General features: G+C 42.4%; 2 protein-coding genes across 4 annotated transcripts in view; both read left to right on the top strand.

Moving 5' to 3' along the window:
- The window catches only part of LOC115125970 (amyloid-beta A4 precursor protein-binding family B member 3-like), a 39631-nt gene extending 33224 nt beyond the window's left edge, over positions 1-6407 (top strand). The window contains exons 5-12 of the mRNA XM_065004916.1: positions 224-373; positions 1423-1550; positions 4125-4239; positions 4356-4443; positions 4580-4663; positions 5411-5526; positions 5725-5904; positions 6169-6407. Of these exons, the coding sequence (XP_064860988.1) occupies positions 224-373; positions 1423-1550; positions 4125-4239; positions 4356-4443; positions 4580-4663; positions 5411-5526; positions 5725-5904; positions 6169-6396 (1089 nt within the window). The 3' untranslated portion in view covers positions 6397-6407. The remainder of the gene's footprint in view (positions 1-223; positions 374-1422; positions 1551-4124; positions 4240-4355; positions 4444-4579; positions 4664-5410; positions 5527-5724; positions 5905-6168) is intronic.
- Positions 6408-13673: 7266 nt separating this feature from the next.
- On the top strand, positions 13674-21325 carry LOC115125971 (steroid receptor RNA activator 1-like). 3 transcript variants are annotated; one of them, XM_029655563.2, is made up of 6 exons: positions 13675-13896; positions 14322-14450; positions 16567-16844; positions 17082-17190; positions 17339-17409; positions 18501-21325. In XM_029655563.2, exons 1-6 carry the CDS (start codon positions 13866-13868, stop codon positions 18504-18506), a joined length of 624 nt encoding a protein of 207 aa, XP_029511423.1. In that variant the 5' UTR covers positions 13675-13865; the 3' UTR covers positions 18507-21325. The 3 variants fall into 3 exon arrangements, with proteins under 3 accessions (XP_029511422.1, XP_029511423.1, XP_029511421.1); XM_029655562.2 differs by lacking the exon at positions 18501-21325 and having other exon boundaries at positions 13674-13896; positions 16579-16844; positions 17339-18214; XM_029655561.2 differs by lacking the exon at positions 18501-21325 and having other exon boundaries at positions 13677-13896; positions 17339-18214.
- Positions 21326-21777: the final 452 nt, after the last annotated feature.

The following is a 21777-nucleotide window of genomic DNA, read 5'->3' as shown; positions in this document are numbered from 1 at the left end:
CATGGTGTGGTTTTGCTGGCATGGTTTGATTGTGTTGGCATGGTGTGGTTGTGCTGGCATGGTGTGATTGTGTTGGCATGGTGTGGTTGTGTTGGCATGGTGTGATTGTGTTGGCATGGTGTGATTGTGTTGGCATGGTGTGCTGTGGTTGTGCTGGCATGGTGTGATTGTGTTGGCATGGTGTGGTGTGGTTGTGCTGGCATGGTGTGGTTGTGTTGGTCAGTGTTTTGCAGTGCGCTCCCTGGGCTGGGTGGAGATTCCAGAGGAGGAGCTGATCCCGGGGAAGAGCAGTCTGGCTGTCAATAACTGCATCCAGCAGCTGTCCAGCAGCAAGGCAGAGGGCCGCGATGACACACTGGGCGCCTGGGGAGAGGTGAGAAAGGCGACATGAGGGGGGTTGAGAGTGTCTTCTCTGTCCTCCCTGTCCTCTCTGTCCTCCCTTTCCTCTCTGTCCTCCCGGTCCTCCCTGTCTTCTCTGTCCTCCCTTTCCTCTCTGTCCTCCCTTTCCTCTCTGTCCTCCCTGTCCTCCCTTTCCCCTCTGTCCTCCCTTCCCTCTCTGTCCTCCCTGTCCTCTCTGTCTTCTCTGTCCTCCCTGTCCTCTCTGTCCTCCCTGTCCTCCCTTTCCTCTCTGTCCTCCCTTTCCTCTCTGTCTTCCCTGTCCTCCCTTTCCTCTCTGTCCTCTCTGTCCTCCCTTTCCTCTCTGTCCTCCCTGTCCTCCCTTTCCTCTCTGTCCTCCCTTTCCTCTCTGTCCTCCCTTTCCTCTCTGTCCTCCCTGTCCTCTCTGTCCTCTCTGTCCTCCCTGTCCTCTCTGTCCTCCCTGTCCTCCCTTTCCTCTCTGTCCTCACTGTCTTCTCTGTCCTCCCTTTCCTCTCTGTCCGCCCTGTCCTCCCTTTCCTCTCTGTCTTCTCTGTCCTCCCTGTCCTCTCTGTCCTCCCTTTCCTCTCTCTGTCCTCCCTGTCCTCCCTTTCCTCTCTGTCCTCCCTTTCCTCTCTGTCCTCCCTGTCCTCTCTGTCCTCCCTTTCCTCTCTGTCCTCCCTGTCCTCTCTGTCCTCCCTGTCTTCTCTGTCCTCTCTTTCCTCTCTGTCCTCCCTTTCCTCTCTGTCCTCCCTTTCCTCTCTGTCCTCCCTTTCCTCTCTGTCCTCTCTGTCCTCTCTGTCTTCTCTGTCCTCCCTGTCCACTCTGTCTTCTCTGTCCACTCTGTCTTCTCTGTCCTCCCTTTCCTCTCTGTCCTCCCTGTCCTCTGTCCTCCCTTTCCTCTCTGTCTTCTCTGTCTTCTCTGTCCTCACTTTCCTCTCTGTCCTCCCTTTCCTCTCTGTCTTCTATGTCCTCTCTGTTCTCCCTGTCCTCTCTGTCTTCCCTGTCCTCTCTGTTCTCCCTGTCGTCTCTCATCTCTCCCTGTCCTCTCTCCCTGTCCTCTCCCAGGGCCAGGACATGATGATGGTTCTGAAGAAGGATACCCTCAGCCTGATGGACCCAGTGGACCGCAGCCTTCTCCACTGCCAGCCTATCACTGACATCCGCGTGTGGGGCGTGGGCTGCAACAATGGCAGGTGGGCCAACCTGGGAAACGTATTGGGAAATACTCCCCAGTCCTCTCACCTTCTCTTTTTGTTATGGTCAGTGTTGATACCTGAAGTTACATGTTGAAATACGGTACAATATGGTGAACCAACTAAGCACAATGATCTTGGGTTGATGGTCAGGGAAGACTGTTTAAGGTTTTTGTTATTGTTTATACTTGATGACATGGAAATATTCCATTGAAGAAAGTAAATCATTTATAAAGAAGTGTTTTTATATGGGCTACACAGCCTTGGGTTTGGTTGGTAATTCAGCCTAGCAGACATGTCAGGTCTATTGTAGTACACTGGGAGTTGAGTGCATCTGAGGGCAGTTATATTTGGCTCTGTTCTTGCTGGAGAAAATTCATGCATTGACCTATTGGCAGTGTCAGTGGTACTACGTCTCAGACGCCGGCTGAGTAGAATAGACTAGCCCTGAGGAAGAGACATGCAAGGGCAGAGAATTAGAATTAGTCATTTTTGTTTAACCTTTATTTAACTAAGCAAGTCAGTTAAGAACAAATTGATATTTACAATGACGGCCTACCCCGGCCAAACCCAGACGACGCTGGGCCAACTGTGCGCCGCCCTATGGGACTCCCAATCACGGCCAGATGTGATACAGCCTGGACACAGAAGGACTGAAACTAGTGAAAATAAGTCAGTACAGCCGTGCAAAATTGTTACTGACAGTAGGCTATATTGTATGAGGATCATAGTTATGAAGCAATACAACCGTTTTGTCTCCTAGTTAAGGTAGTTGTAATAATGAACTTTCTTTCTTTTTCAAATGCCACTCGTGAAAACAGAGACAGGTAATCACTCTTTTCTTGGTCAACTCATTTTCTGTTGACATCCCATGTGTTGACTTTGCCAGCTTGCATCAGGGTCTCAAGAAGAAGAGCTCAGTGCTCCAGTAGGTCCGGCGTACTTTCTATAGTCCTGCTCTGTATTATTGCCACATCGATAATGTAACATGCGTCTGCCCGACATGTTTCTCATGCACGTTCAAAGAAACACGTCTATTTCTTTCTCCATTTCTATCGACCGTTATGTCTTATGTACCAAGCAGTTCTGTCCTTGTCTCAGAACAAATTCCCACCCAGCCTTATTTCAGACTGTTGTCTTGCACTATTCCCAATTGAATACTGCTGATGATTGAGCTATAATGTGAGAATCATAATGGACTATCTTCCTGGGGTCAATTCTGCTTAAACTCCATAATGATTGCATTCCTCTGAGAGCTGAATGGAGGATGCATCAATGTGTAAATTCATGTAACAGACTTTTCTACAACAGTTGGATGGGCCTTTGTGAAGATAAATGGACAAGGAGAGCTTGCTGGTTCATGTCCAAATGATCAGCCCCCCCCGTGCCTTAGCCAAGTCTCCTTCCTTTCTGCTGTGCCAACCAGGGTCGAGCTGCAAGGTCGCATCTGCCACTGTGACAAATGATCTTCATTTACACCTGGCTTCATAGTATTACACCCCAACAAAAGACATGGATTATTGTGATAAAACAACTCCCGTTCCACTGTGGATGGAATACAGAATATTGTACACACACACACACACACACACACACACACACACACACACACATCTTACCGTTTGTTGTCACACCGCTGATGCCAAAGGGAAGCTCATCTGTTATTCCCTCTGACTCCAGTGTTTTCCTCAATATTTGAGTTCCTTTCCCAGGCATCAGCACATTCTGGTGTGCCAGAGCCGTGGCCTACATAACAGCACTGTTGCTCCTGATCGTTTTAAGTGGGGAAACCCACTGAGGATGTTACAGGGACAATAGAGAGAATTACACCTCGGCAACACTCACCGAGCCATTTCCCATTTAGCAGCTGCACATTGGACACAGAACCGTTCTTCATTTACTAACTATGTGTCAGAGAGTTTACAGTACAATGTCAGTTGGGTGCTTTTGCTCTGATATGTGATTACAGGACCATGTCCCTTTCTGATATGTGATTACAGGACCATGTCCCTTTCTGATATGAGAACTTGGTGACAGAGAAATACATTCCCTGTCCATGTTGCTTAACGTGCTGAGAATAATGTCTGTCCATATGGATCCCTGGTATATATAGACCTCTGATATCTGACACTGCCTGGTCCTGTCAGCTCCTGAGGGACGATGCCTGAGGTCACCCCCCCCCCCCCCCGATCTCTTCTAAAATATGAGCCAGAGTAACTGATAGTATCAATGTTAAAAATAGTCTGTGTTGTCTGTCTTCAGTGCTCAGTTGCTTAGTAGTCGTTTGATGATTGTGCGCTTGATCAAACAAACTGATGATGCTGGCTGGTGCACCGTTGGCTTTAGTTCAGTGTGCTAACGCAGTGATGTAGGACTAGTGCAAAAGATGTGTATTCAATATGGCTTTCAATTCCTTTCCATTCTCTAGTCATACTAATGGAATTCTATTGTTATACATACAGTACCAGATCGCCAGGTGAAGCAGGAAGTCAGCTATCCCCTCCACAATCCAGACCTATAGATAGTGCCTCTACTCTGTGTTAATCTATGGTGTTGTGTTCTGTTCCTTTCCAGAGACTTTGCCTTCGTGGCCAGTGACAAAGACACCTGTATGCTGAAGTGCCACGTGTTTCGCTGTAAAGCCCCAGCAAAAACCATTGCCACGGCTTTGCACAAAATGTGCTCAAAGGTAACCACAAAGTGAAGCATAGGAGGTGGTTTAACGCCCCTTTAGTCCACCGTAGTAGTTTAGGTTCATTCTAGAGTGAGCCAGTGTGAATGCTGTGTCTGTGTGTATGTGTCCAGATCATGGCAGAGAAGACCACAAGAAGCCCATCTATGGCCCGCTCCCTCACCATGGCGACCATCTCCCCTGAGGACCTGCCACGCCAAGGTACAGTAGGTCACAGAGACCTTCAGTTACAGTCTGTAGGCGTTTTCTCAATGGAGCAATGTCCAGTTTATACAAGTTATCAACTCCATAATATGGTAAATCACGTGACGTTTTGATTCTTCTGTTTTTACTGCAGTGGACTTCGTGGATGCAATGAGGCAGAGGGTGCAGAAGTTTGAGGTGCAGTACATCGGAAACCTGCCCGTCTCCAGGGCGATGGGTACTGTATTCTAATCTAGTCTATTATTAAACTGGCAAAATACCATCACATTTTTCATCTGTTTATTTATTAAAATAGCTCAAAGAAGAAAGACAATCTTCTCCTTCCTATATCAACCTTGAGACTCAACAGGGGAACACAAGATCTGTGATGTCTCATCAACAGATATGGAGGATTAGACAGCAGCCAAGACTCACAGGCATGTTTGAAATTGGGTTTGGATCATTTAAGAGACAGAGGACATCGTCTCATTATTATCAGCAAATGCGCCGAGTCACGTTGTGATTGTGAAGCTCGCGCTCAGGGTCACTCTGTCAGTTGGCAGTCCCTAGGCGAGGCGCTGTATTCACTACAGGTTCCAAAACGGTAGCATCCATCAAGGTGCCCTGCCTGCCTGCTGTTAGCTGGACCTGCTGACTGACCGACATAGAGCTTGTCCCAGATGCTTTATGTCTGGGGTATTATAGTCCACTGAGGTGTTCTTAATAGTGATGACAAGCCATTTGTCCTCATTTGAGATCACACACCTTTGCTATATTTTAACAATCACTGGAAGTTAGGCAAGGAAATCAGTTTGGTACAACGCAAAAGTCCTTGAAACTCTGAGCATGTTCTCTCACAACAGAAAAGAGCAGAGAATACCACTAGAAGCCCATCTATGGTTTTACCTCGCTTTTGGAGGTCACTGTGGCTGTGTTGTTGCTGAAGCAGCTGTATTAAGGTCCTCTATGTGGGATCCTCTGGCAGGTATGGAGGTGCTGAACCGGGCCATAGAGAGCATCATGAACACCTCAGACAGTGACGATTGGGAGCCCATCGTCATCCACATCTCTGACAGTGTCCTGTCACTCTGGAAAGGAGAGGTGAGGAGGAGAAATCAGGAAACCTGTAAACACTGGTGGTCAGACCGACCAATGAAATTACTAAATTTCTCTGGCTACCATTTGTTTCTCTCTCTCACTTTAAAAAAACTTTTGTCTCTCTCTCTATTTCCCTCTCACTTTCTCTTTCTCTCTCCCTCTCTCTTTCTTTCTTTACCTTCTCTATGATTTCTCTTTCAGGATGGAGATGATCCATTTTGGGAATGTCAAGTGCGTTTGTTGACTTTTCTGGGTGTGGGGCATGACACACACACCTTTGCAGTGATAGTGGATGGCGGGACACAGCGGTTTGAGTGTCATGTTTTCTGGTGTGAGCCAGACGCAGGGATCATCTCTGAGGCTGTGCAGGCTGCGTGCATGGTGAGTCACTTAGTTAGGGGTCCCCCTGAAGGATGAAACACAGTAATGGAGAACCACTGGACAAAATGGCTTCTGTAGACAAGCTGGCATGAAAAATACTTGAATTTATACATGCTATCATGGCTGAATGATTAATATTTTAAAGTGAATTGGCAGAGAATGGTAGAGAATGTCATGGAGTCATGACTCATTTACGGTATCTTTCTAACATGAAGAGGGACATTATGGTCACTGCTTAACATGACTCCATTGTGTCCCCTGCAGGTCCAGTACCAGAAGTGCTTGGTAGCCCAGACTCCACCACCCAGGTCCAAAATGTGGCGGGCGGGTTCCAAGGTGAAGCGGGCCAACTCCATGGACGGCTTCAGTTTTCCAGCTCCCCGTCACCAAGGACTGTCCCCGCCCAAGGCTGGCTCCTCCACCACCAAAAAGGGCATGCTGGCGTTTTTTGAGACTTTCAGAAATAAACAGTCAGCCGTTTCCACACCATAGCAACCAGAGAGGGTGGGAGGGAGGGAGGAATGAGGGGAGGGAGCAAGCAATGGGGGGAGGGAGGGAGGGAGTAAGAGACAGAAGGGGAGTTGAGTTGAGTAAAGGGGGTAGGGAGGAAGGAAGGGGGAAGGGAGGGAAGGAAGGGGAGTTGAGTTGAGTAAAGGGGGTAGGGAGGGAGGGAGGGAAGGGAAGGAAGGAAGGAAGGAAGGAAGGAAGGAAGGAAGGAAGGAAGGAAGGAAGGAAGGAAGGAAGGAAGGAAGGAAGGAAGGAAGGAAGGAAGGAAGGAAGGAAGGAAGGAAGGTGAGTTGAGTAAAGGGAGGGAGGGAGCGAAGTGGTTGAGCGAAGGGGGTAGGGAGGGAGTTAGTTGAGTAAAGGGTTGCATATCAGATTTAGGGGAATAGTAGAATGAGTAGTTAGAGGGAGGACAATACAGATGTAACCAGCCATTTGAATGTGAAGTTTGAAGGTTAGCTGAGTTTCTATTTTACCAGGCAGGGATGGCCATTATCTTAAACAAAACAAACTGGCAGCATTTCTGCTTCTACTGTGTTTTTGTGAGTATACAACATATCTTACCTAGGCTGGTTTGTGGTACAGTAACATGGAGGTGCTGTACTCTCACATTCCATACCTTGTTTAAGTCACTAGGATCTAAACTTGTACTTTTATGACAAACTACAACCAAATACACAACAATAACCCCTTGCTTCTAAGTGAAACATACAGTATCAAAGAAATATGGTGCAATAATGGACAACTCTTTAATATAGTTTTCTGGTATTGAACATCAGCTAAATGTAACAGTGACTTGATTCTTGTACAATTAATGTAGTTAGATAGGTTATATTAACTACATATACTGTTCCTTCTAATAAATGTAAAGTGATCTTTAACTTCAAATATATACATCACAGTGTGTCAACCTTATAGCTTTATAGTCCTTCTGGCAGTTGACAACAAAAAGTCCTCTAATGTGAGATTAGTCGTCATAAAGATGGGACATAAGATATCACACTATATATTCCTCCATTATTGTAATTAGACATCATGACAAAATTGAGAATTAGACCGTTGAACATCCTAGGCCCCAGTTTGTCAACAGAAAATGAAGACCAACCGGATCCGGGCTTTGGTCCAACTCTCTATTTTGATGCAACATACTCAGACAGAATCCCTTTAGCTAAAAGTGGTGCCAGTCCTACAGTGGCCTTCCCATTAAAGAGAAAGAGTTTCAGTTCTGAAAAAAAGTTTGTGTTAGGACATACAACACAAAAAGCTTTGTCAAAGTGTTAAACAAAGGCTTAGATTTTTTTTTAATGGGGAGAGTGTTATTTCAATCCAACAGTTTGCTTGAAACCCCTTAAAGCTTTACAGAAGCACTGCATGCTTTCGGACATGCTTGGGAATGAAATGCTTTGCTCAGGTACTTTCCATGCTATTGGCGATAAAAAAAAAATATATATTGGCTCTCACAAGTAAAAGTGAAAACACTTAGAAATCAGGTCAATGACTAAACTCTAAATGCAACCAGTCACCACCACTGAAAGCTTGTTCCTAATGGAGGACATATTAAACAGCATTTTCACGAGAGGAAAAACACCAACAAAAAAACACAGAATTTATATCACTGTTGTGATTCACCCCAAAATAAAAACTTATTTGCACTTCATTGAATGAAATATGTTAGGGGTTATCAACAGTTTGCGGGGTGAAAGGCACTTGGTTTAATGCATGCTGATTTTCTAAGTAATTTGCAATAGTAGGCCCACATTATGCTGTGAAACACTTGGACACAAAAAGAATGGCACTTCAGAGAGGTCATGCTATATGTTACTGATATGCAACTGCACCTTGCTCATTCTAAATATCTATTATATAACAAAACAACTCAGGTCTCTTTATTAAGGATCATGTCAAAGTTGGGAAAAATTAAAAGGCAGAGCTTTGGCATATAAGAACATGAATGGAGAAGTGATATCCTTATTATCCAGGAGAATTAGTTAGGGGCATTGGTTAGTGTCATAGGTCATGTAGCATTGGTTAGAGGTAATGTCATAGGTCATATAGCATTGGTTAGAGGTAATGTCATAGGTCATATAGCATTGGTTAGAGGTAGTGTCATAGGTCATATAGCATTGGTTAGAGGTAATGTCATAGGTCATATAGCATTGGTTAGAGGTAGTGTCATAGGTCATATAGCATTGGTTAGAGGTAATGTCATAGGTCATTTAGCATTGGTTAGAGGTAGTGTCATAGGTCATGTAGCATTGGTTAGAGGTAATGTCATAGGTCATATAGCATTGGTTAGAGGTAATGTCATAGGTCATATAGCATTGGTTAGAGGTAATGTCATAGGTCATATAGCATTGGTTAGAGGTAATGTCATAGGTCATGTAGCATTGGTTTGAGGTAATGTCATAGGTCATATAGCATTGGTTAGAGGTAATGTCATAGGTCATATAGCATTGGTTAGAGGTAATGTCATAGGTCATATAGCATTGGTTAGAGGTAGTGTCATAGGTCATATAGCATTGGTTAGAGGTAGTGTCATAGGTCATGTAGCATTGGTTAGTGTCATAGGTCATGTAGCATTGGTTAGAGGTAATGTCATAGGTCATGTAGCATTGGTTTGAGGTAATGTCATAGGTCATGTAGCATTGGTTAGAGGTAATGTCATAGGTCATGTAGCATTGGTTTGAGGTAATGTCATAGGTCATGTAGCATTGGTTAGATGTAATGTCATAGGTCATATAGCATTGGTTAGAGGTAGTGTCATAGGTCATATAGCATTGGTTAGAGGTAGTGTCATAGGTCATGTAGCATTGGTTAGAGGTAATGTCATAGGTCATGTAGCATTGGTTTGAGGTAATGTCATAGGTCATGTAGCATTGGTTAGAGGTAATGTCATAGGTCATGTAGCATTGGTTAGAGGTAGTGTCATAGGTCATATAGCATTGGTTAGAGGTAGTGTCATAGGTCATGTAGCATTGGTTAGAGGTAGTGTCATAGGTCATGTAGCATTGGTTTGAGGTAATGTCATAGGTCATGTAGCATTGGTTAGATGTAATGTCATAGGTCATATAGCATTGGTTAGAGGTAGTGTCATAGGTCATGTAGCATTGGTTAGAGGTAATGTCATAGGTCATATAGCATTGGTTAGAGGTAGTGTCATAGGTCATATAGCATTGGTTAGAGGTAGTGTCATAGGTCATGTAGCATTGGTTAGAGGTAATGTCATAGGTCATGTAGCATTGGTTAGAGGTAATGTCATAGGTCATGTAGCATTGGTTAGAGGTAATGTCATAGGTCATGTAGCATTGGTTAGAGGTAGTGTCATAGGTCATATAGCATTGGTTAGAGGTAGTGTCATAGGTCATATAGCATTGGTTAGAGGTAGTGTCATAGGTCATGTAGCATTGGTTAGAGGTAGTGTCATAGGTCATGTAGCATTGGTTAGAGGTAGTGTCATAGGTCATGTAGCATTGGTTAGAGGTAATGTCATAGGTCATGTAGCACCTTAAGAAAATGTTGTTTTTGTAAATAAATATGTATCTCTCTATATATTTGCAGTACTTTAGCACAGAAGAAAATAGGATGTCATGTAAATGCTATTTTTTTTAATTGTGATTATTTCGCACAGTTGTATCTAATTAGGTCCACATTGTGGTGGTCTATGCTGGAATAATAAATTGCTCGTAAATCCTGTTCTTTTCTGTTTCCTGTGTGTGACATTAATCAAAGTTTAACTTCAACTCCTCTTACATGATTCCATATGTGTTATTTCATAGTTTTGATGTCTTCAATATTATTCTACAATGTAGAAAATAGTAAAAATAAAGAAAAACCCTTGAATGAGTAGGGGTGTACAAACTTTTGACTGGTACTGTATATTTTTAGACTGCAAATTGACCGCAAGAAGCCCAAACAGCTATAATATTAGACTAAAACCTTGATTACATTTGGGGACATTGCACCGCGTAGGGTGCTGTTTTTTTGGATGTTAAAACGGGTGCTCATTCAAAATCCCATGACACTTATTGTAAGAGTAGGGGTGTTCATCCCAGTGTCATGGCTAAATTCACAACCTGGCCACATTCCATCATGGCCACCTAATAATCCTCCTCATTCCTATTTGGCATACAGTGCATTCAGAAGGTATTCAGACCCCTTGACTTTTTCCACATTTTGTTACGTTACAGCCTTTGGTGGTCTATGCTGGAATAATAAATTGCTGGATGGATAAAATATTGTTTTTATTCATCAATCTACACACAATACCCCATATTGACAAATCAAAAACAGTTTTTAGATTTTTTTTGCAAATTAATATTTAAAAAAAAACCAGAAATACCTTATTGACTTAAGTATTCAGACCCTTTGCTATGACACTCGAAATTGAACTCAGGTGCATCCTGTTTCTTTTGATCATCCTTGAGATGTTTCTACAGCTTGATTGGAGTCCACCTGTGGTAAATTCAATTTAATGGACATGATTTGGAAACACACCTGTCTATATAAGGTCCCACAGTTGACAATGCATGTCAGAGCAAAAACGAATCCAGGAGATGCAAGGATTTGTCTGTAGAGCTCCGAGACAGGATTGTGTCGAGGCACAAATCTGGGGAAGGGTACCAAAAAATTGCCAAACTGAGCAATTGGTGAGAAGGGCCTTGGTCAGGGATGTGACCAAGAACCTGATGGTCACTCTGAAAGATCTCCAGAGTTCCTCTGTGGAGATGGGAGAGGCTTCCAGAAGGACAACCATTTCTGCAGCATTCCATCAATCAGGCCTTCATTGGTGAGTGGCCAGACGGAAGCCATTCCTCAGTAAAAGGCACATGACAGCCCGCTTGGAGTTTGCCAAAAGGCACCTAAAGGACTCTCAGACCATGAGAAACAAGATTTCTCTGGCCTGAATGCCAAGTGTCACATCTGGTGGAAACCTGGCACCATCCTTTTGGTGAAGCATGGTGGTGGCAGCATCATGCTATGGGGATGTGTTTCAGCAGCAGGGACTGGGAGACTAGTCAGAAATGAGGGAAAGATGAATGGAGCAAAGTACAGAGAGATCCTTGATGAAAACCTGCTCCAGAGCGCTCAGGACCTCAGACTGGGGCGAAGGTTCATCTTCCAACAGGACAATGACCCTAAGCACACAGCCAAGACAATGCAGGAGTGGCTTCGGGACAAGTCTCTGAATGTCCTTGAGTGGCCCAGCCAGAGCCTGGACTCGAACCCGAATGAACATATCTGGAGAGGTGCTCCCCATCCATCCTGACAGAGCTTGAGAGGATCTGCAGAGAGGAATGGGAGAAACTCCCCAAATACAGGTGTGCCCAGCTTGTAGCACCATATATGTATTTTTTATATAAATGTCTAAACATTTTTTGCTTTGTCATTATGCGGTATTGTGTGGAGATTGATGAGGGGATTTAAAAATGTTTAAAAAACACTTTAGAATAAGGCTGTAACGTAACACAATGTGGGAAAAGTCAAGGGGTGTGAATACTTTCCGGATGTACTCTATATCACTCTTCACCTCTCCACCTGACAGCTGATGTGTGGTGAGCGTTCTGACACAAAAAGGGTTGCCGTGCATCACTGAGGTGGATGCTACATATTGATGGCGAATGAGGTGAATTTCTCTCTGCTCTATAAAGCACTTTGAGTACCTCAGTACCTCAGTATATTATTATTTGTATACGATCACATACACTGCCATTCAAAAGTTTGGGGTCACTTAGAAATGTCCTTGTTTTTGAAAGAAAAGCATTTTTTTTGTCCATTAAAATAACATCAAATTGATCATAAATACAGTCTAGACAAAAATGACTATTGTAGCTGGAAACGGCTGATTTTTAATAGAATATCTACATAGGCGTACAGAGGCCCATTATCAGCAACCATCACTCCTGTATTCCAATGGCACGTTGTGTTAGCTAATCCAAGTTTATCATTTTAAAAGGCTAATTGATCATTAAAAAAACATTTAGCAATTATGTTAGCACAGCTGAAAACTGTTCTGATTTAAAGAAGCAATAAAACTGTCCTTCGTTAGACTAGTTGAGTATCTGGAGCATCAGCATTTGTGGGTTTGATTACAGGCTCAAAATGGCCAGAAACAATGTCCTTTCTTCTGAAACTCATCAGTCTATTCTTATTCTGAGAAATGAAGGCGAGAAATTCCCAAGAAACTGAAACTCTCGTACACCGCTGTGCACCAAATACATTAGTGTCTAGTTTGAGAAATCGACGCCTCACAAGTCCTCAATTGGCAGCTTTATTAAATAGTACCAGAAAAACACCAGTCTCGTGAAGAGGTGTCTCCGGGATGCTGGCCTTCTAGGCAGAGCTACTCTCCAGTGTCTATGTTCTTCTGCCCATCTTAATATTTTATTTTTATTGGCCAGTCTGAGATATGGCTTTTTCTTTGCAACTCTGCCTAGAAGGCCAGCATTCCGGAGTCGCTTCTTCAATGTTGATGTTGAGACTGGTGTTTTGCGGGTAGTATTTAATGAAGCTGCCATTTGAGGACTTGTGAGGTGTCTGTTTCTCAAACTAGACACTAATGTACTTGTCCTCTTGCTCAGCTGTGCACCGTGGCCTCCCACTCCTCTTTCTACCCTGGTTAGAGACAGTTTGCGCTGTTCTGTGAAAGGAGTAGTACACAGCGTTGTACGAGATCTTCAGTTTCTTGGCAATTTCTCATATTTCTGATCAATTTGATGTTAATTCAATGGACAATTTTTTATTTTCTTTAAAGGAAGGACAGGACATTTCTAATCGTCCCCAAACTTTTGAACGGTAGTGTGTCTTTCTATTATGCGTGGGAATACTTGGGAACAGATTTCTGAAATTAAAACATCTTGGAGCTGATTTCCTGGTGTTTTTACAGTCTTATGTCAACAATGAAAATATCTCCCCCACTCAAAAAATCTCTGAAAACTTGGACAAAATTCAAACCGCTGACCACCAGTTGCTGAAAGTTTTCCCATCCTCTAATATTGTAGCGTGAGGAAATCTAATTATGGGTTGGGCCGAATTATGCTAATCTTCTCAATAAATGTTTCTGTTCCCAAAACTAGGATATGTTACAAACACAGTGCATTGCGTTTTATAGACTTTACGTTTTGCCAAAGTTGTAAAAAAAATTGCGTTGTTTAGATGGAGTGCAAGGTGGAATTGAGTTTGTGTACACGCGCACTTCACATAAGAGGCGTTCCCTAACGGAAATATGCAAATAAATGATACAACGCACCAATAGCTGTTGCCAACCTCATTGATTGTTCTGCTCACTATGCTTCATTTGCTCCCACTGTAACATACACAGACACTACCTTGGGTTAGTTATAAATATGTTGTATTATGTTCGACTCACCAACCGGATATGAGTTATGTCAATGTTTAACATCCTGTCCACGTGTCCGGGAAAACGAGTGGAGAGTTTATTTTATTTTGTGAAATAAGCAATGGAGGCTGAGGACCTTTACATCAAACCAGGTATTTTCTGTCCAATTGAATGCTTCTACTGTGTTAATTTATCTAGAATATGTAATTACATACATGTTGGTGGTATTAGTTTACTGCAACTCTACTATGGTGAGAACTTAGTTTGAAGACATACTAGCAGAAGCAAGCTAGTTTGATAGCTAGCTAGCTAACAAAGTTATAAAAACTTTTTGAATATGCTTTTGCCTTTACTTAATGCTCTTCACCTTAGTTGTCTCCCCAGTGCTTTAGGGCATCTAGTTTGAGTATGACTACTGGTACATCACATTATGTTGGTGACGATTATAAGCAGTTTTGATCACGTGTATGACTGAATGTGTACTACAAGCTAACTGGTTAATGGTTGTTTCATCATTCTGTTCTCATATTCTGATAGGTCTTTTGAAATAAAACTCTCACTGGCTTTATTACCCAAGGTAACCAGGAGCGGGGCTGGAATGACCCTCCACAGTTTTCCTACGGTTTGCAGACAGCAGCACAAGGTGCACCCAAGAGGACCCCTCTCAACAAGAGAGTGCCCCCACCTCAACTTACTGGATCCCCCAGTATGTTCTCTAGACTGTCTTAAAGAAATGTGTATATATTCACACCTTGAACATATTAATGGATTTCTAAACCTTTGGGAGTATCATGGTACTTTGATGTCTACTCAGGGGCTGTGTGATTGTCTTTCTGATGTCTGGACTTTCCCTAGAATGTCAGAGGAGATGATGAATCATCCTGGTTCTATTTATCCACAGTAGTGGTGCGGGATCCACTGTTTGTTCACCTGCCCTCAATTGCCAACAACCCATCCGCAACCGCCCGACTATATGTGATAAAGTGAAAATCCCAACCCTAACTCTAGAATAGGCGCTATAGGCTACAGTCAGACTGCAGAACAATTTTTTGACATGGGGTGCAGGATTTTGTTTTGCCTGATTTTTAGATACGTTTCTGGTTATAATTTCAGACATTTTGGTAGCTATTTGTTAGTGAATTTTTCTATAATTAGATGCATGTAGCTCCTCTTTTGTCAAATCTAGCCTACCTGGTTAAATAAAGGTGAAATAAAAAAATGTTGCCCAAGAAGACTAAATAAACCGTTGCTCACCAGAATAATGTCATAGATCGATAGAATGAATGCTTCAATCTAGTTGACATGGGTTCAATTCTGTCATCTTTCACGGAGCAAAGATGTTTAGGGAATGGGTAGAAAATACAATAAAGCAAAAACAAACAGGAAAGATTTTCTGTGCAAAATGTCCAAATGACGCCAGTTTGACTGGTTGCAAGGAAAAAGAAAGCTGAAAACCACCCAATGTATTTCTGATAAGATTTCAGAATATTGCATGTTTTATGTGGTTGAAATGCTATCAGCTATTATTATGCTTTGCTGATGAAGACCGCACCTCTACAATTCGTATCTCTGAGCATTGCATTCTCTCAAGATGCAGAAATAAATCATATTTCTCCACTCTTGTTCCCAAGTCCCAATTTTGCCTACATTTGGTGTATAATTTTACACCAATAAATGCATAATTCTGCAGGAGTTATCATTAAGGCTGTAGCCCTACTCACATGGGACTAGTATTACTACAGAACGTTGGTTTTGTATTTATTTCCCAGAATGTCTGTTATTTCAGAGGATGATTTGGATGGGATATGTTTTTTTTCCAAATGACAGTTGACGGAAGACTGGAAGTTTTTTAAATTTTTTATAGTTGTGATGCTATTTGAACAAGTCCAGGCAATAACAGGCTACACTGATAACTCAAGCTTGGTTCCCAAGTTTCTAAACCATACCAAACCATCATTGGTATAGTGTCACCATAATATTTGAATTTGGGAAGTGTGATCGTAGTCATTATGATATTGTAGGCTATGGAGGAGAAAGTGAACTTGTTCCAAACGTTTAGCTCAGTTGTATGCTGCTTTGCCATCTATTAACAGCAAGGGTAGCCTAGTAGTTAGTGTTGGACAACTAACCGTAAGGTTGCAAGTTCAAATCCCCGAGCTGTCATGGTACAAATCTGTCGTTCCGCCCCTGAACAGGCAGTTAACCCACTGTTCCTAGTCAGTCATTGAAAATAAGAATTTGTTCTTAACTGACTTGCCTAGTTAAATAAAGGTCAAATAAAAAAGAAAGAAAAAGCATTCCCTGTGAAAGTTGATACATGTAGGCCCTTCATATGGCTATGCGCAGCACTTCGTTCAATTTATCCAATCAGTTATTGTTTTCTTAAACTGTGATCAACACCTGTAAAACCCAGACATTTCTCTTAAAACACGGGGATGTCGATTCGCACAGGACTAGTATTATCAGAGGTCTTTGGAGTTTGCCAAAAAACAGACGGTTATTCTGGTTAGTCAATGTACAAATGTAATTTTCCATTGAACCCATCTAAACAGTAGGCTACAGTTTCCTTGACATGCCATAGGCCTATTTGAAGTCCCGTCTTGTAACTGTCGAATTTGTATAGTGCCTCACAATCATCACACATAACAGCCGTCACTACTATCATCCGCTTTCCTCCCTTCACCAAATCTTTCCCAAACATTACTTTTCTGTCCCTCCCTTCTCTTTATTTTCAATTCTCCTTTCGCAACTTTTGTCTTATTGAATTAAACCGCAGATATAACTGTGGCTTATGAGTCATACCACGCATCACTAATCCACAGGTCCGGTTCCAGGAACTTCTCCAACCTCAACAGTTCCAATGACTCCTCCTACCAACCCACTGGTCCCTCCTCCATGTAGTATGAACACGTCCCCTCGGCCATGTCAGGTTGCAGCCCCTCCTGTTGGTGGGGTGATGATGATGGCCACATCTCCACCACCTTGCCATGTGGTAGCGCACACAGAGTCTGCCAGTGACCAATCAGAAAGTGAGCCAGATGTCGACGACGTAGTTACTCTTCTCAACTGGGCACTGACAGCTTGTCGACACACAGTCAAAGTAAGAAGGATTTCTCTAGCTCTAGAATTCCCAGCCACAGTTGACATACCATTTACAAATAGCACTGTGTATGTAGTTCTGTCATTTCGGTTAACCCAAAACTAAAATCGAGTGTAATTTTTGTCAGATGTCATCTGGCCATGATAAATTTGTAGCTCTGTTATTGTGTACAGGGTGAGATGACACTCACTGCTTTACCAACCAAAATGCTGAATGTTTGACATGTGCCCCTTGCAGAAACAGGTGTGTGACGATGTGGCGAAGCGCTTGAAGCTTTTTGAGGACATGTGGAGGTCTGGGAAGTTGTCACTTCCTGTTAGACGAAGAATGAATGGACTGGTGCAAGGTAGGAGATTGTTCACTTTGATAGATGTCATATTTCTGCTGAGGAAAAATACATGGGTCAATAAGCGGCTCACCCATTTAAATGAAAGAAATTCTTTGAAATGAGCCAAAACGCATCTGTGCTGCTTCTGTCTTTATGCTCCTGTCAGAGTTGAAGAGCTGGAACTGGGACGCTGCTGATGAAGTCCATCGGGCTCTGATGGTTGACCATGTTAACGAGGTCAGTCAGTGGATGGTGGGGGTCAAACGTCTCATCGCTGAAACGCGCAACTTGAACTCAGATCTTCTGCACAGACAGGAGGTAGACCGGAGTCTAGACACCAGCAGCACCGCTAACTCCAAATAGATCAATAATTACACTTTGTGGAACTTTTTTATTAGGTTGTGGCATCCTGAGGCCTCTCGGTCGTCCTTATGAAAGCCGTTGAAATTCTTAACTTTTAGGCTAACTCTTGTCTTTTGATTTTGCAAATATTTTGACATGGGTTTCCTGTAGTTATGCAATATGCTTTTTTTTTAATATATATTTTTTAACATTCTATGAATTGCATTTGATCGCAGTGTCGATTGCTATTACCGAGATCCACCCATTCAGACAATACAAAGAGAGCTTTTATCTATAAAAAAAATTATGGCGACATTGTTTACGTTTGGTAGTCTTTCCTTTGATTTTTAAGGTGCTTATATCAAAGATGGCAGTTATACCATATTTAATTTGGCCATTCTCTGGTGTATAGTCTCCCTTGGACAGCCTTGTAAAAAGTATTTTTCTGGAGCTGGGACTAAGATCACTTTATTCATCCAATTGTACACGGTACTATGTATTATTCCTGATGCATGAGAAAGCTTAACACTTGACAGTTTTCAATGACCTGTCACCCCCCTGTGTGCTGTACATAATCATAATAGCAATAACTACAATAACAATGTAAAAGCCATCATCTGCTTATGTTGGCAGTGGCATTGCACTTTAAGATGGACCATACATGAGAAGACAAAATAAATCAGATTTGTGGTGAAAGTAATCCCTGTTTTGTTTTTATACATTTAGTTATGTATCAGGTAAGTTAATGAATTTGATCGCAGACTGTTATTTCTGTCTGTTCTGTAGTTAGACAATGAGGATGTTCCAGCTTTTCATACTGGTTGGTCTTCCTCCATAGAGACAGATGCCAGGAAAAGCCACAAACTCTCACCAATAGGTGGCGTTTTAGGCCTATTTATCACTGGTGACCGTGTTGAATGGATTTCTAGAGAAACTTGGGCACTTTGAGATGGGTGGAAACAAGATTTTCATTTTTCATTTTATAGACATGAGGTGTGGCTTCGTTTTGACCATGTGAAGACTGTGACGACGACGACAACAACAACATTGTTTATTGTTACTATGTGAGACTGTTTATTGTTGCTAAGTGAGAGTAATTCATGTGAACTCATCACGAATAATGTCATACATCTGAAAATTGCCCCAGTCGACATATGAAAGATTGGCGCATGTTTGTGAAAAGAATATGTTGGAGCAAGGTCTGAATGTTTTAATCAAGTGGTAATTGAGCTTAAAGGAGGAGAGATTGCTGATTCAGATCTCCTGTGCTTTATCGGAGAGAGTGCGATTGCATGTTGGCAGGGTTGAGGTTTTGTTCAGTACAATCTGTGTTTACTGATTCCCAATAATGTATCTATGTGGTACTGAAGAACCTGATGTCTGGGTTGGGACTAATACTGTATCTCTCTGTGGTACTGAATAACCTGATGTCTGGGTTGGGACTAATACTGTATCTCTCTGTGGTACTGAATAACCTGATGTCTGGGTTGGGGCTAATACTGTATCTCTCTGTGGTACTGAATAACATGATGTCTGGGTTGGGACTAATACTGTATCTCTCTGTGGTACTGAATAACCTGATGTCTGGGTTGGGACTAATACTGTATCTCTCTGTGGTACTGAATAACCTGATGTCTGGGTTGGGACTAATACTGTATCTCTCTGTGGTACTGAAGAACCTGATGTCTGGGTTGGGACTAATACTGTATCTCTCTGTGGTACTGAATAACCTGATGTCTGGGTTGGGACTAATACTGTATCTCTCTGTGGTACTGAATAACCTGATGTCTGGGTTGGGGCTAATACTGTATCTCTCTGTGGTACTGAATAACATGATGTCTGGGTTGGGACTAATACTGTATCTCTCTGTGGTACTGAATAACCTGATGTCTGGGTTGGGACTAATACTGTATCTCTCTGTGGTACTGAATAACCTGATGTCTGGGTTGGGACTAATACTGTATCTCTCTGTGGTATTGAAGCAGGGATCGTGTTAACGCATGATTCTGCTAAAATAAAGAAAAAATATCTGCGTTTTGTAAATGCAGATACTAAAAATAAAAAATCTTATTGTAAATTCTGCTAGGGTACAAATTATGAATGTAATGGGGCTAATTTTGTGCTTCAGTTGCACTTCTCCACTCGGATGAAATATCTTTGCTCTCCTCATTGGATCACTAGTGATTGGCATTCCGAGTCTTTTCAGTGAACCAGCTCATTTGGGTCCGTTGGCTTATTTGGTTCAAAATGATTTAGAACCATGATTTGCAGAACCACCTAGAACCCATCCCCAATACAAAGCCCCAAAAGTAGGCTCCCATTGTGTCCAATGAAATCCATTTTTACCTGGGCAAATTACATCACCTGCATTTTTCCCCCGCTGATCGTGAACCAGAATGTATGCTCTCTCCCCACTAATTATTGTTTCTGCAGTGCGGATTCACCCTCAGAGAATCATTTTGTAACGTGTCTGCAGATAGTCGTCGTTTTGATCTTAAAAAGCAGTAGTAGCAATATGCAAATCAGGGAGCCAAATGAACGGCTCTTTCACCGATGTGTTTCGGTTCCCGACGTTCACCAAAAAGATCTGTTCAAAAAGAGCCGTTCGTTCGCGAACGACCCATCAGGCAACATTTTGACTGATGTGTAGGCTACTTTTATACCGCGCGTTCCTCCTGGGTAGCTTTTCTCCTGTAGCAAATTAAAATGCAAGGTTATCTTCAACCAAAACATGATGAAATGTAGCTAGCTACATTCTTTTTTTTTTAATGGTAAACATTTGAACTATGATGGCCAAGCATCGTTTTAGAAAAACATATCTTGCTTTTAACATTGTAAGCTAATTTACTTGTGTGGTTGCCAGCCAAATAGTGTTGCACTTCTGTTGTCATTGACAAAGATTTTCAGCCAAATATGTTGCACTAATGTATTTATTTTGTGTGAAGAAAAGGTATAGTTGCACTCCCCTACCTGCTCCCCCTCTTCCCCTCCTGCTCCCACCCCCCAATGGACATTTATCATTGTTACAGGTGTAAATATGTATACCTCAACACAGTCGTGAAGAGGGTACGACAACTCCTCTTCCCCCTCAGGAGACTGAAAAGATTTGGCATGCACCCTAAGATCCTGAAAAAGCACCATCAAGAGTGGCTGCATCACTGCTTGGTATGGCAACTGCTCGGCATCTGACCACAAGGTGATACAGAGGGTAGTGCGCACGGCGCAACACTGGGGCCGAGCTCCCTGCCATCTAGGACCTCTATATCAGGCAGTGTTAGAGGAAGGCCCTGAAAATTGTCGAAGGCTCCAGCCACCCAAGTCAAAGACTGTTCTCTCTGCTGCCACACGGCAAGTGGTACGGAGTCAGGGAGCAAAAGGCACCTGAAAAGTTTCCGACCTCAAGACTGCTGAATTAGTTGATCAAATGGCCACCCAGACAATTTACATTGACCCCCTTGATTATTTATTAAATAATCTTAATTGTTTGTTGTGATACTTCGTTTTTCTTTTTTTAATTTAGTAAATATTTGTCTTTTTAACTTTGCGTTGTTGGGAATGGACTTGTAAGTAAGCATTTCACTGTAAAGTCTACACCTGTTGTATTCAATGCATGTGACCAATGCATTTTATTTTATTTTGATCTATTGTAATTCATATTGTATTTTTTATTATTGCTTCAATCACTTTGCTTTTTGACCTGCACTGTTGGAGCTCGGAGTTTAAGGATTTCACTGTATCCTGCTATTAAATCTGCGACCCTGTTCGTGTGATGACTAAACTCATCTAGTCTAATAAACAATGGTGTCTGTTGTACTGTAGTAAACTCTGTTTTAAGCTAATCATGGAAGGTTGGACATACAACAGCCCTGGCAGCCACTGTCGTCACAAGGCCTTGTGTCAAAACCACTCCCCTGTCATTATTTCTTTGGTGAGAACATTGACATAAGTATTGGGAAGCAAACTTAAATTTAATGAAAGGAATGTGCATTTATAGTGTTGATTTCAACATCTACTGCATAGTCTACAGTGCAAGCAGCCACGCTGTGGAGGTTGAGAAATGATCTTGTGTTATTACACACATCACACCATGCCAGGGCATCAGCACTCCTTAAATCCTGAGTGGGTGGCTGTTGTATCGGATGTTTTCTCATCCAAGCAATGGTGTATTGAATTGTGAAATGCCTTTCATGGATTAGTTCTTACATTTCCTGATTCATCTCCAGATTACTGGTAGGTGGTTGTTTTCATTCCACAAAGTCAACA

The sequence above is a fragment of the Oncorhynchus nerka genome, linkage group LG19 (assembly GCF_034236695.1).
Source record: "Oncorhynchus nerka isolate Pitt River linkage group LG19, Oner_Uvic_2.0, whole genome shotgun sequence".
Lineage (NCBI taxonomy): Eukaryota > Metazoa > Chordata > Actinopteri > Salmoniformes > Salmonidae > Oncorhynchus > Oncorhynchus nerka.
The sequence above is the reverse complement of the archived record's forward strand: the minus strand, read 5'-3'. Positions and strand labels throughout refer to the sequence as shown.